General features: G+C 46.8%; 1 protein-coding gene across 9 annotated transcripts in view; it reads left to right on the forward strand.

Annotated features, from left to right (window-relative positions):
• The window catches only part of LOC138807814 (protein FAM178B-like), a 112313-nt gene that overhangs the window by 40279 nt on the left and 51765 nt on the right, over positions 1 to 20269 (forward strand). For all 9 annotated transcript variants that reach the window (XM_069993586.1, XM_069993589.1, XM_069993585.1 and 6 more), the window contains 2 exons: positions 3045 to 3129; positions 18707 to 18821. In XM_069993586.1, the coding sequence (XP_069849687.1) occupies positions 3045 to 3129; positions 18707 to 18821 (200 nt within the window). The remainder of the gene's footprint in view (positions 1 to 3044; positions 3130 to 18706; positions 18822 to 20269) is intronic.

Consider the following 20269-nt stretch of genomic DNA (forward strand, 5'->3'; position numbering starts at 1 on the left):
GCTGCTGCTGTAACATTTTGCCTTGGGGGAAACACACATTCTCCCAGGGCTGGAAACCTTTGCGCTGAGAGAGACTGTGAGAAGCTAAGCAGACAGCCCAGGAGCCAATGCTAGGTCTGAATGCATGGCCCAGCATGCCAGCGTAGCCTTGGCCTTCACCCAGGGCTGTCCCTGTCTGGGGATGGGCAGGTCACAAGTTCCAGCTGGTCCCAGTGCTGCCAGTTGGGGCCTGGAGCCCAGATGTAAATCAGAGCTACCATGTGGGGTGGATTATTCAAAGAACTCCTCAGCCTCTGCTGTCTGGCCATCTTCCAGAAAGAGCCCTCCAAAACTCTCTGCTTCCCTCTGGGCTCATCCACAACATTCTGCCCTGGCCCAGAGAAAGACGCTAGGCTTTTGGGACCCATGTGTGTGCCTATTGCCCTTGCCCCCCACCCAGGCCTAGGGTTGGGGTTGGTAGGACAGTGGATAAGGAGCAGGGAACACTGGGGCCTTTATTCTCCACCCTAGTCAGGGCAGCTTCTCTCTGCTCCTTGCTCAGTGTACGGCAAAACACACAATCAGGCATTGGGAGGCACAAAGAGCTCCTCTAAGACATCGCCCACAGAGGGTCCTTGTGTGACCCTGACATGGCATGGAGTACCCGCCCTGCTGGTGGCTCTTGTCTCCACAAGGTTCCAAAACCCCAACCCTAAGTGGTATGGGTGAGTCCTCCTTGTCTCTTTTCCTTCATCCTTCAGACTGGGAGGAAAGATCCCCACAGGGGAAAAGAGCTGGGGACCTAGCCCTGAAGCTGGACAAACCAGACGCTAGCTCTGGTCCTGCCACTTATTACTGTTGCTTTGAGCAAATCAGTATCATCTCTGTATGCTGGAGCCAGTTATCCAATGTGGAGGTTAAATGATAAGTTCTGTAAGCTGCCTTGTCCTGAGGGTCCCCCTATAGCTCTGGCTTTGGTAGGGCCTGGGCATGGTCCTCAAGAAATGATGTCAACACAGAGGTTCCAGGTTATACTACAGGAAGGAAAAACAAGCTCCTTCAGTCCTCTACTGAAGCCAGAGTAGTGAGGGACACACTTGATTTTGGAAGCTTTCTGGGAGGTGCACTCCAGTGAGAAGCAGAAATCCAAGGGCCTTCTCGAAGTCACCAGTCAGGGAGAGGGGTCTCACAAAGCCACAGGGTAGCTCATAGGAGCTCAAGGCAAGGATGCAGCCAGGCCTTGGAAGGAGTTGGAGCCAGGAAGGCAGAAGGACCAGGATTCTTGGACAGTTCTCCACTTCTGTCTCCTTCTTAGGCCAGGGTGTCATTCCTAAACCTGAATCCCCAAAAAAGGAGAATGTACTTAACTTAAAATGGGCCAAGTGGACTGCTCCAATGAAAGGCAGCTAAGTATACAGGCCACAGGGCTGCTGGAGCTGCATATATACCTGAGGTCTATTCTGGGTGCTATGGGCTGGGACAGTGAGGTCTCACTAACCCTGATAACTTGGCTGTGCCACTGGAAAGGAGATCCTCATGGTGACTGGGTCCTGTGCCTCCTCCTTCTCCTGGGACTCTGTTCGCCGGGTGCTTTGGTGGACATGCTGGGGGGTCTGGATGGACAGGCTCTGGCCTCGATGCTGGTCACTGATGCTTTGTGTGCACCTGCTGGTGGGCCTTGCCAGGGATGTTGGACAAAACGAGGTAGACTTTAAAACATTAAACTCTGAAAAAGTGACAAGAAGTTAGGAATAGAGGAGAGAGGCAGAGTTATGGACTCTGAGGCAAAGATTTCTTTGCAGACTGAGACTGCCTGGGTTGCAGTGAGTCACTGTTGGAGGGAGAAGTATACTAGAACCAGTGACTTTAGAGTTATCCTAGTTGAGGCAAAGGGTCCAGACTCTTGGAACCCAGCATCAGCCAGTTATTGGAGGCAGACTTAGAGAGGGACACAACAATGCTTAGTCCCCCAAAGCAGGTGTGTCCCTGCCCCCCTACCCAGCATTCTCAGGAGTAGGTGGGTAATGCTTAGCATGACCAACAATGGGTAGGAGCCCTGCTACTGAGACATGACTTCGTCCAAGTATTCCCAGCTGGCACTGTGGGTAAGTGCTATCCCACTATTCATCTCCATGTTATACCCCCTCCAGGGTACAACCCTTAAGGAGCATTTAAAAAGTAACTGAGGGGGCTGGGAAGGTGGCTCAGTGGTAGAGCACTTGCCTTGCATGCTCGAGGCCCTGGATTTGATTCCTCAGTACCACATAAGAAAAAAGCCAGAAGTGGCACTGTGGCTCAAGTGATAGAGTGCGCTAGCCTTGAGCTGAAGAGCTGAGGGACAGCGCCCAGGCCCAGAGTTCAGGCCCCACGACCGGACCCCCCCCCCAAAAAAAAGTAACTGAGGTGGGTTGGTGACCACCCCTCTAGTTTTCCAAGAATCTGCTCAGGTACCAAGGACCTTCTAGCCCAGTGGTTTCAGATGACTGTAAATTAAGGCATTTTCCTGGAAATGATGGGAGGATCATGAATGGGGTCAACACTGATTATCCAGCTGACTGGTCAGTGCTTGAAAGCCCTTTCCCGTCCCTATACTGGCCCCTGGCCTGGTGGTAGGGGCATGGCTGTGACCACAGGAAATGGTAGCAGACTTCAAGTCACGCTCACTATCTAGGCTTGAATCCTCAAGTGCTTCCTGCTGTGCAACCCCAGAGCTGCCTGTCATTCCTCTTTTGTAAAGCGATGATCATGACAGTACCCTTCTACCACATGGTTGAATTCATTTTTAGCTTTTTTGTCTTTTTTTTTTTTTTCCCAGGGCTGAGGACTGAACCCAGGACCTTGCGTGCGCCGGGCGGGCGCCCTTCCGCTGGGCTAAACCCCCAGCCCCGGTTGAATTCATTTTTAATTAATAGCTATATATATGTGTGTGTGTGTGTGTATATACACACATATAAATGTTATATATATATGTATAAATACATACACATAAATGTATTCATTTGTATATATGCATGCATATATTCCATAGAAAGAACCTTTATTTAATATTTTTTCTTTCTTTCTAGCTGCTAACATGGCCTCCAGAAACTTCTTCAAAAGCTTTTGGTCTCCTTTGGGATCTCAGTATGGATGGGCTCTTCTGTCAGTCAGGTAGGTCCTGAGGTACAGGGTGGAGCAGTCCAGCTCTTAAGCTTGTATATCAAGCGTGGTTCTCAATCCCTCTAGAGCTTAGTATGCAGGACATGGCATCACCCAGAGTGGAGACATCAGGCCATGCATCTTTGGCTCTGGCTCCAGTGTTAGTAAAAAGCTGAGCTGACAGGCTCCTTGGCACCTCTATCTGGCCTCAGGTCCAGGTCACCGTGGCAACTCAGGCTGACCTCACAGACTCTTGGGATCCCCAAGCAGTCTAGAAGCAGTCTGGGAAGGTGAGTTCAGAATGAGGCTGGCAAGGAGTGTGAGGGGATAGCTTGCCTCCAGGGTCCTCCTCAGAGCTCATATGAGGTAGTACCTTGGGTTGGAGTCACCAAGGGGAAGGGCCTCAAAGCTGACCCCCAGCAACAACTGTCCTTAGCCCATTGGACATTATCAGTATCCCTGACTTTGGTCTGGTCTGGAGTGAACCTTGAGTCTGTACCTTCACCATGGCATTTACGTGGTTGTGTTTAACTCAGAGTTCCACAGGAGCAGTTAATTTCTCCCTAGTGGCTGAACTTATTCAGTGCATGAACAGATCAACATCAAAAAATATAATGTGACAACTCAAAAGTTGCTTAGAGCAGAGGTGAGAGGGATTCATGGGTAGCTGGACCCTTCCTTTGTCTAGACAGGGTCTTCCCACCCTAGGGCAGAAGCATGCAAGTGTAGCTCTGAGGGCCATAATTGTGGGCACAAACTATGAGCTTTCAGCCCTCTGCCTTCCTGTATTGTGTTCTGCTCGGGGGCTGGCTGAATTGGGAGCCATCAATCAAATTAGAGAGTTCTAGATGGCCTGTGGGCCACGCTCACCAACTCTTCTGAGCAGCACAGTCCTACAACATGCTCTTCCTTTTCCTAACCTCTGCCCCTGAAGCCCACATTGCCCTTTTGGGCCCCTGGGGCCGCCTATGCAGCATGCCTGCCCTTTGGAGAACAGAAGCCTTCTTGTCAGTGCTTCTCCTCCGTACAGTGGTATGTGTCTCCCCCGCCCTGCTCTTGGCCTCTTGCCACATTGCCCCTGATTCACCCTCTGTCAGCAGGGGCCATGAAACAGCCCCCTACAGGACTCCTGGTCAGCTCATCTCTAACTAGTGGACAATACCTAAGAGTCCACCCTTGGGTTCTGTCCTGTTCTCAGTGGAATAGAGCCTGGCCTAGAGAATTCCATGCCTGAGGTCAATATCCTCACTGATTTGGGAAAAATCAGAGCCAGATCTCCAAAAGAACTGCAGCAGAGACCTGAACACACTTACGTTCATAACAGCATTATTCACCAAAGGTAGAAATCAATTCATTGACAGATGAATGGATAAACAAAATACAATATGCACACATGACAGAATATGATTCAACCCTCAAAAGGAAAGAGCTTCTGACACATGCTGCATCATGGATGAACCCTGTGAATTTTGTGCTAAGTGAAATAAGTCAGAGCAAATCTGATTCCACATGCATAAGCTCCCTCAAATAGTGAAATTCATACATTAATCATGGAATGGTGGCTGCCAGGGTCTGGGGGAGGGATATAGGGAGCTTCACCTTGGGAAGACAGTATTCATGACAGTACACTTGCTGCTGCTGCTGCTGCCCTACACACCTAGGAATGAGTAAGTGGTCTGGGTGCAGCAGCCTTGCGCATGCTGAGCACATGCTCCATAGCTGAGCTTCACCCAGGCTCAGGATGCATTTCTAAGGGCAAATTAGATCCTGGACAGACACAAGAGCAAGCCGTGTTCCTTGGGGCTGTCCTTCAGCCCAGGTGCTCTTAGCATGTCTTTGGGGACAGCAGAACTTTGTCCTGCCTTTCATCTGTATCCAAGATATGTGTATATATGTGTGTGCATGTGTTTGTGTGTTTTTGAGTCACCTGATCGATTACAGATGTAGAACAAGGGAGATGTGTGAACTCTCATCCTTCTCTGGAGTTTTTGGTAACTGACAGTTCTTCCCTTATGCCTCACTGTCATGGAGAGGGGATTATATAGTCTCAGCTCACTTGATGTTATGCTAGCCCATTCCCTGAGTCAAGATCCTGGAGCATGGGACCAGCATCAGTGTCCCCTATTATGGGAATGCTCCTGCAGTGACTGGAACTGAGGGACTGAGCAACTCAGATAGACAATTCTCAGGTGTACGGGATGGAGGGACCATCAGATAAGGAATTCTTTTCCTACATTGAAAAGCACCACACATAACCAATGTAAAGCTCCTAGTAAGCTTGGAGAATGGAATATTCTGGAACATTGCCATTGTTCAGGGAGTGTTCACTCACTTGTTCAGCACAGATGTATTGAGTATTGCCTGTCTCCAAGCCCCTGTTGGCTGGAGCAGGTGGTACTAGGATGAATGAGACACAGTCCCATCCTCTGAAGGCCTGTGCCCAAGGGGAAGGGATGACAAGAGTAGCTACCATTAGAGATGGAAAGGAAGAACAGGGTGCTGGTGGCTTATGCCTGTGATCCTAACTGCTCAGAGGCTGAGATCTAGAGGATTTTGGTCTGAGGCCAGCCCCAACAGGAAAGTCCACAAAACTCTATCTCCAGAATAACCAGCAAAAAGCTAAAAGGCATGACTTAAGTAATCAAGAACCAGCTGAGTAAGTAAATAAGGTAGGCATGAGGCCCCTAGTTCAAACCCCAGTACTGGAAAAAAAAAAAAAAAAAGGTGGCTGAGTAGGGCTGGCCTTCAGGAAGCTGGGAGGGGAACAGTTGAGACATCTCTGGAAAATATGCAGGACAAAGGTTGCAAACCCAATTGCCTGCAGGGAGGAAGCAGGCTCGGACATAGCTCCTACCTGTCTAAAGTGGCCATCTACCCGTTTTGGTATGGTAAATGCAAATTTGGCATCACAAGATTTTCCATTTTCTACACATGTTTAATTAGAATATATTTTGACTACAAGTAGCAAATTTCCAATGAAGAATGCTTTATCATCTGATATAACAAGAAGCCCCAGAGGTAGGTGGTACCATGGAGTGTATAACAAATCTGCAGTGACAGGGCTCTGGCTTCTGTGACTGCTCTTTTCATTATTTCCCCCAGCCATGTAGAATGGCTGCCAGAGCTCCAAGCATTACTATTGTTTTCCTGAGGCAACACAGTTCAAGACAGCAAGGAAAAAATGAGGCATAAGAGTCATTGCTTTTCATACTTTTCTTTATTATTGCTATCAGGATACTCTTTCACTGGATATTTGCCATATTTTCTTCCTTCCTCTCTTTCTTCCTCTCTTTCTTAATTTCCTTTTCTTTTTTGTCAGTCGTGGGGCCTGGACTCAGGGCCTGAGCGCTGTCCCTCAGCTCTTCAGCTCAAAGCTAGAGCTCTACCACTTGAGCCACAGTACCACTTGCAGTTTTTTTCTGTGGTGCTGAGGAATTGAACCCAGGGCCTCATGCATGCAAGGCAAGCGCTCTACCACTGAGCCACCTTCACAGCCCTGCCATGTTTTCTGATGTTGGTGTCCTCTAAACACCCTCGCTACCTCTGAAGGATTTCCAATCTCTTGAATTCTTCCTCCTCCAGATCAGAAGCAATGAAACTCAGTTTCCCAGCCTACTTTCAGATATTTCAAGTTTTCGTTTTTGACTGATTTTGTAAACAATACAGTATAACAACTATTTATATAACCTTGGCATTGTATTAGGTATCAGAAGTAATATAGAGATGACTTAAAGAACATGAGAAGGTTGCACAGATGATATACAAATACCACGAGGACTTGTGTGTCCTCAGATCTTGCTCCTTTACAGAGGATCCTGGAACCAACCACCCTTTTCCATACTAAGGGACAGCTCCATTTTTTTCTTTATCACTATGAGCATAGCTGCCATAACAGCTGCTTTTCATCCTTGTCTGTAATTCAAACATCTGGGTTATTTAATTCATTACATGAGGGACTCAGAACAATAGTGTTCATTTATTGGGAGTGAATAAAGAAATAATAAATTCTGGACCTTGGAGGGTTTTCTTTTCCAGCACAAAAGGAAACACTTGGTGATGACAATCCTGGCCTTCCTTCCTCGCAGAGGACTGGAAAAGTGAGGTGCCCGGGAGCCCTGGCTTATTATTATTAGCCTTCTGGTAAGGTGGCCTCCAGCAGTACTAAACCGACTTCCTGATGACATAGCACTGTTTCTGTTGCCGGAGGCTCAAAGCTCTGACTAGACCAGTCTCTGCAAAGGCAGGGGGAGTATAGTGATTCTTCTCCTGAAGGAGGGAGGAGGTAAAGAAGCGGGGACTTGTCTCCCTGTTCAGATACCAACACAAAACCAGGGTTCCCTTCCCAGAAAAGGGCGCATGGTTGTCCCAGAGGCAGCCAGCAGAATCTGCCACAGCCAAATAAGGATGTTTATGTGAAATCTGCACTTGGAACTAATTGAGTTAAAACAACAATAACAAAGGCAAGAAGAAGGGAGAACAGAGCTTCCCTAAAAGGTCTGTGGGCCTGGCACTGCTTGCTACAACACTTGCCAGTTTTCAATCCCTAGTTTCCACACCCTGAAAAGAAAAAAATAATAAAAGGGGGTATAGACTAGGTTGAGGGGGGAGCAGCTTAGTGCTAATCCATGTTCAGCACTCACACAGCCCTGGATTCAACTCCCAGAACTGAAAAAGTAAACAAAAAATGGGGTGTGGTAATATATGCCTATGGTCCCAGCTACTCAGTAGGTAGAGGTAGAAGGATCACTGTCCTAGGCCAAGCTGAGCAAAGAGGTAGTATGAATCTCCCTTTGAGGAACAAACTAAGAAACAAAGGGATTGGGGGCTGGGACTCAAGTGATAGAGCTAGGAGGCTCTGAGTTCAATCCCCAGCGTTGCAAACAAACAAAGATTGAGTAGGAAATAAGACTGAAAGTTGTGTCAGATCTCAGGGAATAGTAGGGGTCTGGCCTGGTAAGGTGAAGCTCTATTAATGTTTGGTGAGACTAGGATGTAATTGTTGTTTTGTTTGTTTTCCTTTAAGATACAATTTATCTGTGTACTTGTGACTCATGCCTCTAATCTTTGCTACTCAGGAGCTGAGATCTGAGATTCAAGATTCAAAGCTAGTTTACACAAATCCAAGAAACTCTTACCTTTAAATAACCAGCAAAGAGTCAGCAGTGGAGTTGTGGCTCAAGTGATAGAACACCAATCTTTTTTTTTTTTTTTTTTGGGGGGGGGTCCGGTCATGAGGCCTGAACTCTGGGCCTGGGCGCTGTCCCTCAGCTCTTCAGCTCAAGGCTAGCACTCTACCACTTGAGCCACAGCGCCACTTCTGGCTTTTTTCTGTTTGCTTATGTGGTGCTGAGGAATCGAACCCAGGGCCTCAGGCATGCAAGGCAAGGGCTCTACCACTGAGCCACCTTCCCAGCCCTAGAACACCAATCTTGAGCAAAATAAAGCTAAGCAAGTACAAGAAACTCTGAGTTCAGTACCAAAAAAAAAAAAAAAAAAAAAAGTTTTAGCCTAGCCCAGCACTGGTGGCTCATACTTATTATAATCCTAGCTAATCTGGAGGCTGAGGTCTAAGGATCACATTTCCATGCCGGCTGGGCAAAAAAGTAGTTGAGACTCTCATCTCCATTTAAGCATCAGAAAAGCTATAAGTGGGGCCCTGGTTCTAGTGGTAGGGTGCCAGCATTGAGCAAAGAAAGCGCCAACAGCAACACGCATACTCTGAGTTCAAGCTCTAGCTATTTCAGCAGGCTGAGATTTGAGGGTCGCAGTTGAAGCACGAAAATTCATGAGATTCTTACATCCATATAGCCAGCAAAAAGCCACAAGTAGATCTGTGGCTCAAGTGGTAGAGAGCTAACCTTGAGTGAAAAAAAGCTAAGAGACAGGGCATAGAACTTGTGTTCAAGCCCCAGGACTGGCACACACACACACACACACACACACACACACACACACACACACACACACACACACACACACACACACACACACACACACACACACACACACACACACACAATTCTTTTTATTAAAAACATTTAATTTGCTGTGTGCCAGTGGCTCACACCTGTAATCCTAGCTACTCAAGAGGCTGAGATTTGAGGATGGTTCAAAGCCAGCCTGGGCGGAATGTCCATGAGACTCTTATCTCCAATTAGCCATCAGAAAACTGGAAGTGGCACTGTGATTCAAGTGATAAGAGCACTTGCCTTGAGCTGAAGAGCTCAGAGACAATGCCCAAGCCCAGAGTTCAAGCCCCAAGACCAACAAAAAAAAGGGGGGGAGGCTGGATTCATTCCTTATCCAGAGCCTACTTTTGGAATAACTCATTCTCATAGGAGCAAAGCTGTCCATCATGTGAGCTTTGCCCTCGTGACTTAATCAGTCCCCTGTCTACATGGTGGCACTAGGGACTATTAAGTTTCCATTATGGACCCAGGGAGACATGTGCTAGGTACAAACCACAGTGCCATCTTAATAATAAGTCTTGTAGTCCATGAACATGGGATAAATCTCCATATATTTGGATCTCTTCTTTCAACAGAGGTTTGCCATTTTCATTATATATGTTAATACTTTCTTTGTGTGTAACAGTATTGGGGCTTGAACTCAAGGCTTTGTGCTTTTACTTGGCCTTTATAAGCTCAAGGCACTCTACCATGCTATTTCTGGCATTTTTGCTGGTTAATTGGAGATAAGAATCTTATGGACTTCTTTGTCCAAGTTGGCTCTGAGCCTTAGTCCTCAGATCTCAGTCTCCTGAGTAGCTGAGATTATAAGCATGAGCCACCAGCACCTGGTTATTAATATTTCTTTTATTAAACTTATTCCTAAATGTTTAATTCTTTTTGGTGCTATAATAATATTATTTAACACAAATTATCACTAATGGGCTGGGAAGGTGGCTCAGTGGTAGAGTGCTTGCCTTACATGAGGCCCTGGGTTCGATTCCTCAGCAACATAAGCAGAAAAAGCCTGAAGTGGCGCAGTGGCTCAAGTAGTACAATGCTAGCCTTGAGCTGAAGAGCTGAGGGTCAGTGCCCAGGCCCAGAGTTCAGGCCCCACAACCGACAAAAAAACGTTATCAATGAATGTCCCAGGCTGGCCTCAGACTCAATCTTCTTGCTTCAAGCCTTCCAAGTGCTGGGATTGCAGGTATATGTTATATGTCTGGCTTTTGGTACTCCTATAAATGGAATTATTTTCTTAAATTCTTTTTCAAATTGTTCATCGTTAGTGTGTAGAAACACAAAAGACTCTGTGTGTGTGTGTGTGTGTGTGTGTGTGTGTGTGTGTGTGGCCTTGCTGAACTAATTTATTAGCTCTAATAGTTGTTTTTGTATGTACGTAGTAAAAATTGGTTTTGAAAGCAAACATATTCTTGGGCAATTAACTTCTTAAAAGAAATTACCTCATGTTTCTTTAACAAACATGTTTTGGCTGTACTAGTCAGTGTAGTACTGGCCATTAACCCAGTGCCAATCAGCTAGATTAAGATCAAAACACTTTAGAGAAGGGACAAGCTGTGTAAAGTTCTTTGTCATTTGCTTCTGAGAAAAATGTTCATTTTTACCTACTCATTGTATTCTCCACCAGCCTGTATAGAACTGGTGTAGGAGTAAGGGGTATAATAAAATAGAGTGACCCTGGCCAGTACATTCTTTGGATATTTTGAAAGTGGGCGAGAAGAATGCATTTTCCTGAGCATGGTCTTTGGACACTTTGTTCTTCCCTGGTCCCCACTTCTCCCTTCATTCCTGTGGGAGTTACTGGGGCTTTGGGGCTTCCTTGCACAACCTTTTATCTTAACAAGACATTTTCTTTTCTGCTTCTTCCCTCCTCTCTCCTCCTCCCCTCTCCTTCTCTCCTCTCTCCCTCTCCCCCCCTCCCCTTTCCTCCCAGATACTATTCATAGTTGCCTCTTACAAAATAAAATAAAAATTAGATAGTTAATTCTCTTATTACCCAGGTAGGTCTTGTTGTTGCATTTTAAAGTATTCCATATACCCACTTGAGCAAATTCAAGTAGTAAGGTGCAAAATAGCAGGAAAGCTGCAAACTGTGAAAACCTGCCTCCAGACCCCCACCTCCTACCCTTCATTTCCCCACCACCACCCTGCACCACGCCCCCAGCCACTTCTACCTACCAAGGATTCATTAGTAGCTTCTTTTGATTGTTTCCAGGAACAAAATTGTTGCACAATCCCATTTTATACATGCCTTTACGTTTATCTGTTTCTTGAGTCACATTGATGTCTAATTGAAATTACCACCAGTGAGGAGTTTCTCTGCTAGGAGTTGTAAATTTTCTTCCCTCAACATTTGGAAGGCTACAGTATGTACAAAGCGGGTCAAGTAGAGCTTTCTAAACCAGGGCTTCAAAGTGGGAGATGCTAGAAGTGAGATGAATCATTGGAGAACAAAAAGAAAATGCTTATGTTTACATTTTAGCTATCTTTCTTTTAAAAATGTTTTAGCTGGGTGTAATAGTACTCCTGTGATCCTAGCTACTCAGGGATCACTTGACCCCAGATACTGGAAAGTAGACTGGAATATACAGCAAGATTCAACCTCAAAAACAAATGAATAAACAATGTGATGATGTACCATATAATTCTAGTACTTGGGAAGCTGATACATGGTGAGACCCCAGCTAGAATAAAAAGTTGGGTTCCAGTGGTTCATGCCTGTTATGCTAGCTACTCAAGAGACTGAGACCTAGAGGATCAAGATTTGAAGCCAGTTCAGGCAAAAAAAGTCTGCAAGACTCCATCTCCAAAATAGCCATCAAAAAAGCCAGAGACATGACTTAAGTGGTAGAGTACCAGTTGAGCAAGTCCTGAGGCCCTGAATTCAAACCTTTAAGTTAAAAATTTTAAATAATTATTCTATTAAAAAAATCAAAGTTAGTACATATTTACATTTTAGCTCATTTTAAAAAAACCCTTAAGCCGGGCGCTGGTGGCTCACGCCTGTAATCCTAGCCACTCAGGAGGCTGAGATCTGAGGATCGCGGTTCAAAGCCAGCCCGGGCAGGAAAGACCGTGAGACTCCTATCTCCAATAAACCACCAGAAAACCGGAAGTGGCGCTGTAGCTCAAGTGGTAGAGCGCTCGCCTTGAGCTGAAGAGCTGAGGGACAGCGCCTAGGCCCAGAGTTCAAGCCCCACGACCGACAAAAAAAAAAAACCTTTATTGAGGTGTAATTGACACATTAACCTGTACACAGGTTATACATTTTTTTTGAGGTGGGGGTTACTGGAGATTGAAATTAGGACCTTGTAAATACTAAGTAATTATCCTACCTCTACAGCCATGCCCTCAACACTTACCTTTTGCTTTTATATTTTTGTTGTTATTGTTCTTGAGATAGGGTCCTGTTAACTTTGCCTATGCTGGCCTGGAACTTGAGATCCTCTATCTCCAACTTCTGGAATTATAGGCATGTGCCACCAGACCTGGCTCCCACAGTGCAGAAACACTTGACATACATATATGCCATACTCATAAAATATCACCATAATCAGCTTAAGCTAATGAATTTATCCATCCCACTCCAAAGTCTCTTGGTGCCTCTTCCTAACTGATCTCTCCCTTTGTCTATAAGAAATCACTGTCCAGGGCTGGGAAGGTGGCTCAGTGGTAGAGTACATGCATGAGGCCCTGGGTTTGATTCCTTAGTACCACATACACAGAAAAAGCCGGAAGTGGGCGCTGTAGCTCAAGTGGTAGAGCGCTAGCCTTGAGCTGAAGAGCTGAGGGACAGCACCCAGGCCCAGAGTTCAAGCACCACAACCAACCAAAAAGAAAAAAGAAAGAAATCACTGTCCAATACCTGATAACTGCACATGAGAGAGAGAGAGAGAGAGAAAGGGCTTAATTTGTACAAGGCTCCCAGCCCACAATTTTGCCTGTCTCATTTAGTTGCCACAGCTACCAGTAAGTGGATACTATTATGTTACTATTTTACAGATAACTGGGGACTGATGCTTATCTGAGTGTCATGGTATGGTTGACAAGCCCCTGTCCAGCTCATTTGATCTCATTCTCTCCACTTCAACCTCACTGCCTTTCTTTCCTTGGGGGAGGGCAGTACTAGAACTTGAACTCATGGTCTCATGAATTTGGCTTTCTTGCTCACGGCTATCATTTGAGCTATACCTCCAGTCCAACATTTTGCTGGTTAATTGGAGATGAAGTTTCACAGACTTTTCTGCCCAGGCTAGCTTTGAACCTCAATCCTACTTAGCCTGCTGAATAGCCAAAATTATAGATGTGAGCCACTCACCCCTGGCCATTTTTTTTTTTTTGTATTGCCAAATAATTTCCATTATATAAGTATACCACAATTGATCTGTTTACCTATTGAAGGATGGCTTGGTTGCTTCCAATTTTTTACAAGCCTGAAGAGGCTACTAAAAACATTCCTGTATTTATAGTATGCACTTTATCTGGGAGCACAAACTCCAGTTCACTTTGCTAACTACCAAGCACAATTGCTAGGTCATAGTAAGAGCTTTGTAAGAAACTGCCAGACTGTCTTCCAAAGTGGCTTCATTCATTTCACAATGAATGAAAGTTCCCATTGCTCCATACCCTTACCAGCATTTTGTGTCTTCTGTTTGGTTTTATTCCAGAGATCAGGCATCATCCAAAATGCTCAGGCTCAGAAATGTGAAGCAAGAGAGAATCTAGTACAGACTCCCACATTCAGAAACACTACCGGGAAGCTCTTTGGCTGAATCTAAATTGGTTTCAAATTCTGGATTTTCAGATGTAGAAGAGTGGTTTGTCCTTACCTCCTGGGTCACACTAAGGGGACTCTCTATCCTTACAAGCTATCCCAGTAGTGCATACTTGCATGGCCTGGAGTTGAGATATAATAGCTGGACTCTAGCACCCACTCTGGACCCTGAAATGAGAGGCATGTTCAGAGAATGGCACAACCAAAAGATAGATACCCAAGATCTTGCAGATGCAGCCTGGTCTCTGCATGGGTTATAATCTATCCCACTCCAGACTTCTTTTTCATCAGAAACGTAAGTTTTGAGCTTCTTTAAGCCTAGGTCGGTTTTCATTTCTTTTTTTTTTTTGGCATTTTGTTATTTGCACCTGAACTTCACTCTAGCAGGAATGAGTTCTCTGGCTGGCACAATGCAAGTCTGTCCTGTTCACTGGGGGCCTTGAATACTTGTCAGAGTTACATGACACCAGGCAGTGGTATGAGTTACAAAAGGCAGGAGAGAGGAGAGGTGGCCTGGGGACGGCAGCGTCTCCACACTCCCAAGAATAAACAGGCAGAGGCCTGTGGAGCAGGGGTAAGGGTGTGCAGGAGGAGACACCAAAGGGAGTGTTTCAAACCCCGAGTGAGTGGAGATAAAAGGGAAAACAAAAGCACTTTTGGAGTTGTTTAAGGACAGAGATGAAAGAAAAAAAAAAATGTTCCAAAAGGCTCATGCCTGTAATCCTAACTACTCAGGAGGCTGAGATCTGCAGATCACAGTTTGAAGGCAGTGCGGTCAGGAAGTCCCTGTGAGACTCTTATCTCCAATTAGAAAATCCGGAAGTGGTGCTGCGACTCAAAATGGTAGAGCTCTAGCCTTGAGCCAAAAAAAATACTCAGGGACAGCACCCAGGCCTGGAGTTCAAGCCCCATGACTGGCGCAGGGGGTGAGGGGGAGCGGGGGGGGGGGGGGGGGGAGGGAGAAAAGAAAGTAGGAACAGGCCTGAAATGAAGAGAGTGATTGGCAAGATGGGCCAGCAGATGGGCCTCCTCAATCTCCTGGGGGAACACAGCAAGCTGCTCTGTGCACTCACTGTGGTTGGGGACTCATGGGCTCCAAGTACTCCGGGGTGAAACGTGCTTAGCACGTGTACGGCTCTTGGTTCCCTCCTACCACAGGGGAAACAGAAAAAGAAGCTAAAACACTGACTTGACTCAGGAATTGGCTTTTCCATTGAATGGCTAGATTCCACCATCTCCTCCCAAGACCAAATACTGCCCTTTGCCCTTCATCCTGCCCTGCTTCTCACCCTCCATCTATACATACACACACACACACACACACACATACACACACACACATATACACACATGCACATGCATGCACACACAGGTGCACACACGCACACATAATATGAGTGGACAAGTGGGCCTCTGCACCAGGCACCCAGTCCAACACCCTGGACCCCTGACACCCACCTCAGTCTCTAGACCCATGTAGTCTTCTGCCGCCCATTTCCCTGGGTCTCGGCTCCAGCTTCACCTGACCGTCCTTCCTCCATGGCATGTGAGCATTTGTTAGGTTCATTTTTCATATGCGTGTTGTTTGCCCTCTCCCCTCCCCAACCAAACCAATCAGTTCCCAGGCACAAGGTTCTTATCCCTTTTGTTTAGTGGTGGGTCCCGAGCATATTCAGAACAGCTCCTGCCTGGCGTTCAATTAACATTTGCTGAATGAACAAACATTTTAAACAACTGAAGCTGAAGCTAATTGACTAAAGCAGGGTATTGAAACAAGTTTAAATTTAAGTACAAAAGTGCCAATGGAAGTTAAGTAATTAGAATTGGGTTAGCAAATGAGATGATGTTAGGCCTCCTGTGAATGTCCTGAGCCCCACATTCCTGTGAAGACGGGGGGCTATCTGGTGTGCAGCATGCCTTCCTAGAGAACCCACCTCCCCTTCATTAAGAGGATGGGGAGCTCCCCTCCACCAAGGCACTTAGGGGCCCTTGAGACAGTGCCAGAGAATGAAGACTCAGACAGACAGCACTGCCTAGCCCTCCTGGTGCAGCCCTCTAAGTGCTCATCAGCTGTTGGGCCTCGAGATGGGCAAGGGGACAAGAACACGGCTGTACCCTGTAGACTGGTGTCCTGCGGGCCTATCCTGTTGCCCTCACACCTGCAAGACAAGGAACTTAGTAGGAGAGGAGGCCCCAAGGGAGAGTATTGGAGCACAGAAATGTGTGTGGTTTTCCCATCTCATGTCACCCCAGCTGGGGCCACAGTGGTGAAGTAATAGCTTCTTCCACAACACAGATGGAAGAGGCATGTTTATTTTAAGCTGGATGCTCCCTCCCACTACCACCAACCATCGGTTCCATCCAAAGAGAGCCACCAAAGGGCTCCCAGCCCTAGCTTCTAGACAGAGCCCAGCTGCTCCATACTGCTGGCACTGATGCTAGAGTCACCTAAAACTAAAGCAATAGTGTTGGTGTGTGGAGAAACTGAGTTAGGGCGATGAAGCCCTGCAGTTTCCCATCTGGGTTTCCTCTGTGTCAGCTCTCCAGAAATTCCTCATTTGGGACAAATAGTGCTGAGGAAAAGCTGAGCACATGGCCTACTTATAGACAGCAGCCTTAATTATGGGCTCTGGGGTGGTATTTTCCTGTCATCATGTAACCAACTTCTAGGATTGTTGATGGGGACTGATCTATCCAGAGGCACCCTGGGTCCCCTCCTCAGAAACCACTCCTGACACCTCAGCCTGGTTTAGCGGTGGTGTGGAATTGTTACTGGGTAGGAGAAAAAGCCTGCTTAGGCTGGCAGGGCTGGTACTGCTGCCCATTGAGGGGGTTTTACATCAGACCTGCACCTGTGTGGGCTGGGGTGAGGCTGTACACCATCCTCTTTGGAGTCTGAAAGCTGGCTACACGTTCCAGCTGGGCTGGGCCACCCCTGGCCTGGCCTTGCCCTGCCCTGGGCCTATTCTCTTCCCTCCCTGGAAAGTTCATCGCTGCCCACGCGGGCCAGCACGTATGCAGCCTGTAAACAGCCCTCTTGTGCCAATGGAGGCGCATTGTTATGTAGACTTCTTTCTGCCCATCTCATTTGTGCAGGGGGCAAGGCTATCATTACCGCTCTCTTACTTGTTAAGTTGCTGGAGAGGAAAAAACAACAAATGAAAGTTTTTCCTCCTCCAAGAGTCTAATTACTTGTTTGGTGAGTCCTGACCCATATACATTTCCAAAGTGCAAGACACTCGATGCTTGAGGAAGAAATGTCCTTGGACAGCTTTCAGAGACCCTCTGCCCACTGACCTGCTGGCTGCTGGCACCACAGCTGGTGAGGCTTGCAGAAATGCTCCGTGAACTTAGGAAACTAACTCAGCAGTGGCCCCTCACCCCACACTCTCTCCTCTGGCTGGGTGCCCTGTTCTTGCCTCCTTGCTCTGGTCCAGCCATGTTCTTTGATATCCTCCCCTGCCTTTGTACAGTCTGCCTCTCTGTCCTGTGGACATCCAGAGCTACTTGTGACAGGTGCCTTAGCTTTCCCTCTCTAATTACACTCAGTTCCTCCTCCTCTGAGCAGGCTCTGTACCTTTTGCCTGCTTGGATTTTTGTAGGAACATGCTCACAGACTGTAATTCTCTACCTGACTCCTCTCCTCCTGAGCTGTGAGCTCCTTGAGAGCAAGGTTTACATTAGGCCCCTTTTAACCTTTCACCCTGGCTAACTCCTGCGCAAGCCACTGTGGCTTGACTGAAATGAGCTCTTAGGGTAGAACACTCACCCTCTAGAATAGCAAAGGATCAAGTGAGCACTGCTCTCAGTTCTCAGCCTGGAGCTCCTCCTCTCCAGCCCAGCCTCCAAGTCCTGGCTCCTGCCTTGCCTTGTTGAAATTTGACAGCATCTACAGTAACACTGCCAGCTCATCTTGGGATCGTTCAGTTGTGAACTACTTGGTCAGGCTTTGGGATTCCTCCTGCTCGTTCATTCCGTCCCTCAATCCTTCAGTTTCCTCTGTACCTTTCACCTGCAGATATGGCCTCAGCCTCTGCAGATTTTGTTTCCTAATGAGGAAAGACAGGCAAGAAGCAAGCAAATTGACAAATAAGATAATGTGGGGATATAATAACAAGGTGGAAACATAGACTGTCTCCCAGTGAGGGCATGGAGAACCACAGCGCCAGAAGAGCATGTGGGACAGGGGAGTGTGACGCAGTCTGATGTGAAAAATGGTCTGACAGAAGCAAAGCCCTGACTATATAGGTTTTCTTGTGGACAGGTTGTCGTTCACATTCTGTTAGCATATTCAAGAGACTTGCCCACAGTTCATACCTACTGAATGAGATAGGTCTCAAGCTGCAGGAGGAGGCGTGCTCTTAGCCAGGCTTGTGGCCTTAGGGAGCACATAGAGGTCACATCAAGGATGATGAGACAGCCGTGCAGGTGGCACTGGCCTCAGCTCTCTTGAAACACAGAGCCTCAGGGTGCTGAGGCTGGATGTCTTCTGGGTCTTACGGCCTTTGGCTTAAGACTTCATCCTGATTAGTTTCGGGAAGCTGAGAACCCAGTTGCCACTCGATCCGCACACTCAGGGCATGGCATCCTCAGACCCTTACACTTTAGCACACCCATTCTTTGAGAACCAAAGAAGAGAATAACCCTAGTTCCCAAAGTTCCAACGCACCTAAAAAAAAAAAAAAAAAAAAAAAAACACTGGTTGCTTTGTTTTTTTATAGATAATACCCAGGCTGCTAGAGAATTCAGAAAGCCATGCCTCAGATTGTCACACCAGCCTCTCCAGTAGGTTCTGAGTCCCCTCATCCTTTCCCTAGTCTAATTCTGCCCTTCTTTGACTTGACAGATGAAGACATGCACCTGTGGTGTCCCTCACTAGAGGAGGTCACAAAGGCATTCCACAGTTTAGGAGCCCCCAACTCTGACCTCTGCTCACTGGAGCCCTTACAGCTCAGTGGCAGGTGAGTACTTCCCCTTCCGCTCTGTATCTCTGTCTCAGTTCCTGTCTGCCTCCCCTCGGGACCCCCACCCCCCACCCCTCACCCCAGCCCCCAACTCTGGGCTGTGTGCTCTAGTCCTCTTTTTTTTGCTCTTGGCTAACACTCTTATCACTTAAGCCACACCCTTCATTTCCTGATTCCTGATTTTTGGGGGTTTGGGGGGGAAGTTTATTTTTGCTAGTTAATTGCAGATAAGAATCTTTCGGGCCAGGAGCTGGTGGCTCACACCTGTAATCCTAGTTATTCAAGAGGCTGAGATCTAAGAATTATGGTTCAAAGCTAGCCAGGGCAGAAAAGTCCATGAAACTCTCCAATGAACTACTCAGAAAAAGCTGGAAACGGTGCTGTGATTCAAGTGGTAGAGCACTAGCCTTGAACAAAAAATGCTTAGTGACAGCACGTGGGCCATGAGTTCAAGTCCAAGGAACAAGAAAAAAAAAGTCTTTTGAATTTATCTGTCCCAGCCAACTTCAAACTTTGATCCTCAGATTTCAACCTCCTGAGTAGCTAGGATTAGATGCATGAGTCACTGGTACCCAGCATGCTTTCCCTCTTTTGTTTAGCTGTTAATGGACTCTGGCTTTAGCCCACAAGTGGGAAGCCCCTTGCGGCGATGTCCACATGTCTGCCTTTGAGTACAAGTACCATTCCATGAGTGGTAAATGTCAGGGACATGGAGAGAGCAGGGTGGTTGAACTCTTCTGCTTCATCTAATGCCTATCTGCTTACTGAGTAAGCCTTTGCTGCCCCCTCCTTCCTGGTGGAATCTAGATTTTTCACCAAGTTAATACCTCCCAGCACATGTTCCAATCTCTTTGTCTGTTGTTTGGCCAGTTACCTAATAGCAACTCCTGGACACAAGGCACAATTTTATGCATAAAAAATTTTATAATGCTTAATGTTGTTTCCAAAGTGTCTTCTTTGTGACTGAGCTTGGTATGGTGGTGTTAACTTACATGTGCATGGTCCCTGGCCTCTAGAGACATAGTCATACAATACATAAATAACTGGTCACTTGATCTAGGTTTGAAAGGTGTCATATGTTCTTATTCTTCAGAGAATAACACATCTCAGGTTTTCTGAGACTTCTTTGAAAAGGCTCTCTTCCACCCCCATGCATCTAGCTGACATCCCTTCACCCAAGGAGGTATTAGGACCCTTTTCCCTTGGTAGCTGGCTGCTGGATGTTCCTCTACAGGGAAAACTGGAGCTTTCTTAAGAACCTGTTCCACGACTACATTTAGTAATTGTCTGCCAAGCCAAACCACACTCAGCTATGCTATAAATACCCCCATGCATGCACCAGCCTGCCACACTTCTACCCCTTTTCCTGCTGGAGCTCAGCATTCCACTTCTAGTTCACCAAGCCACTTGCTGCTTCCTATACCTCAACCTCGGATGAGAGGAAG

Source organism: Dipodomys merriami, unplaced genomic scaffold (genome assembly GCF_024711535.1).
Source record: "Dipodomys merriami isolate MVZ:Mamm:240054 unplaced genomic scaffold, mDipMer1.0.p SCAF_435, whole genome shotgun sequence".
Lineage (NCBI taxonomy): Eukaryota > Metazoa > Chordata > Mammalia > Rodentia > Heteromyidae > Dipodomys > Dipodomys merriami.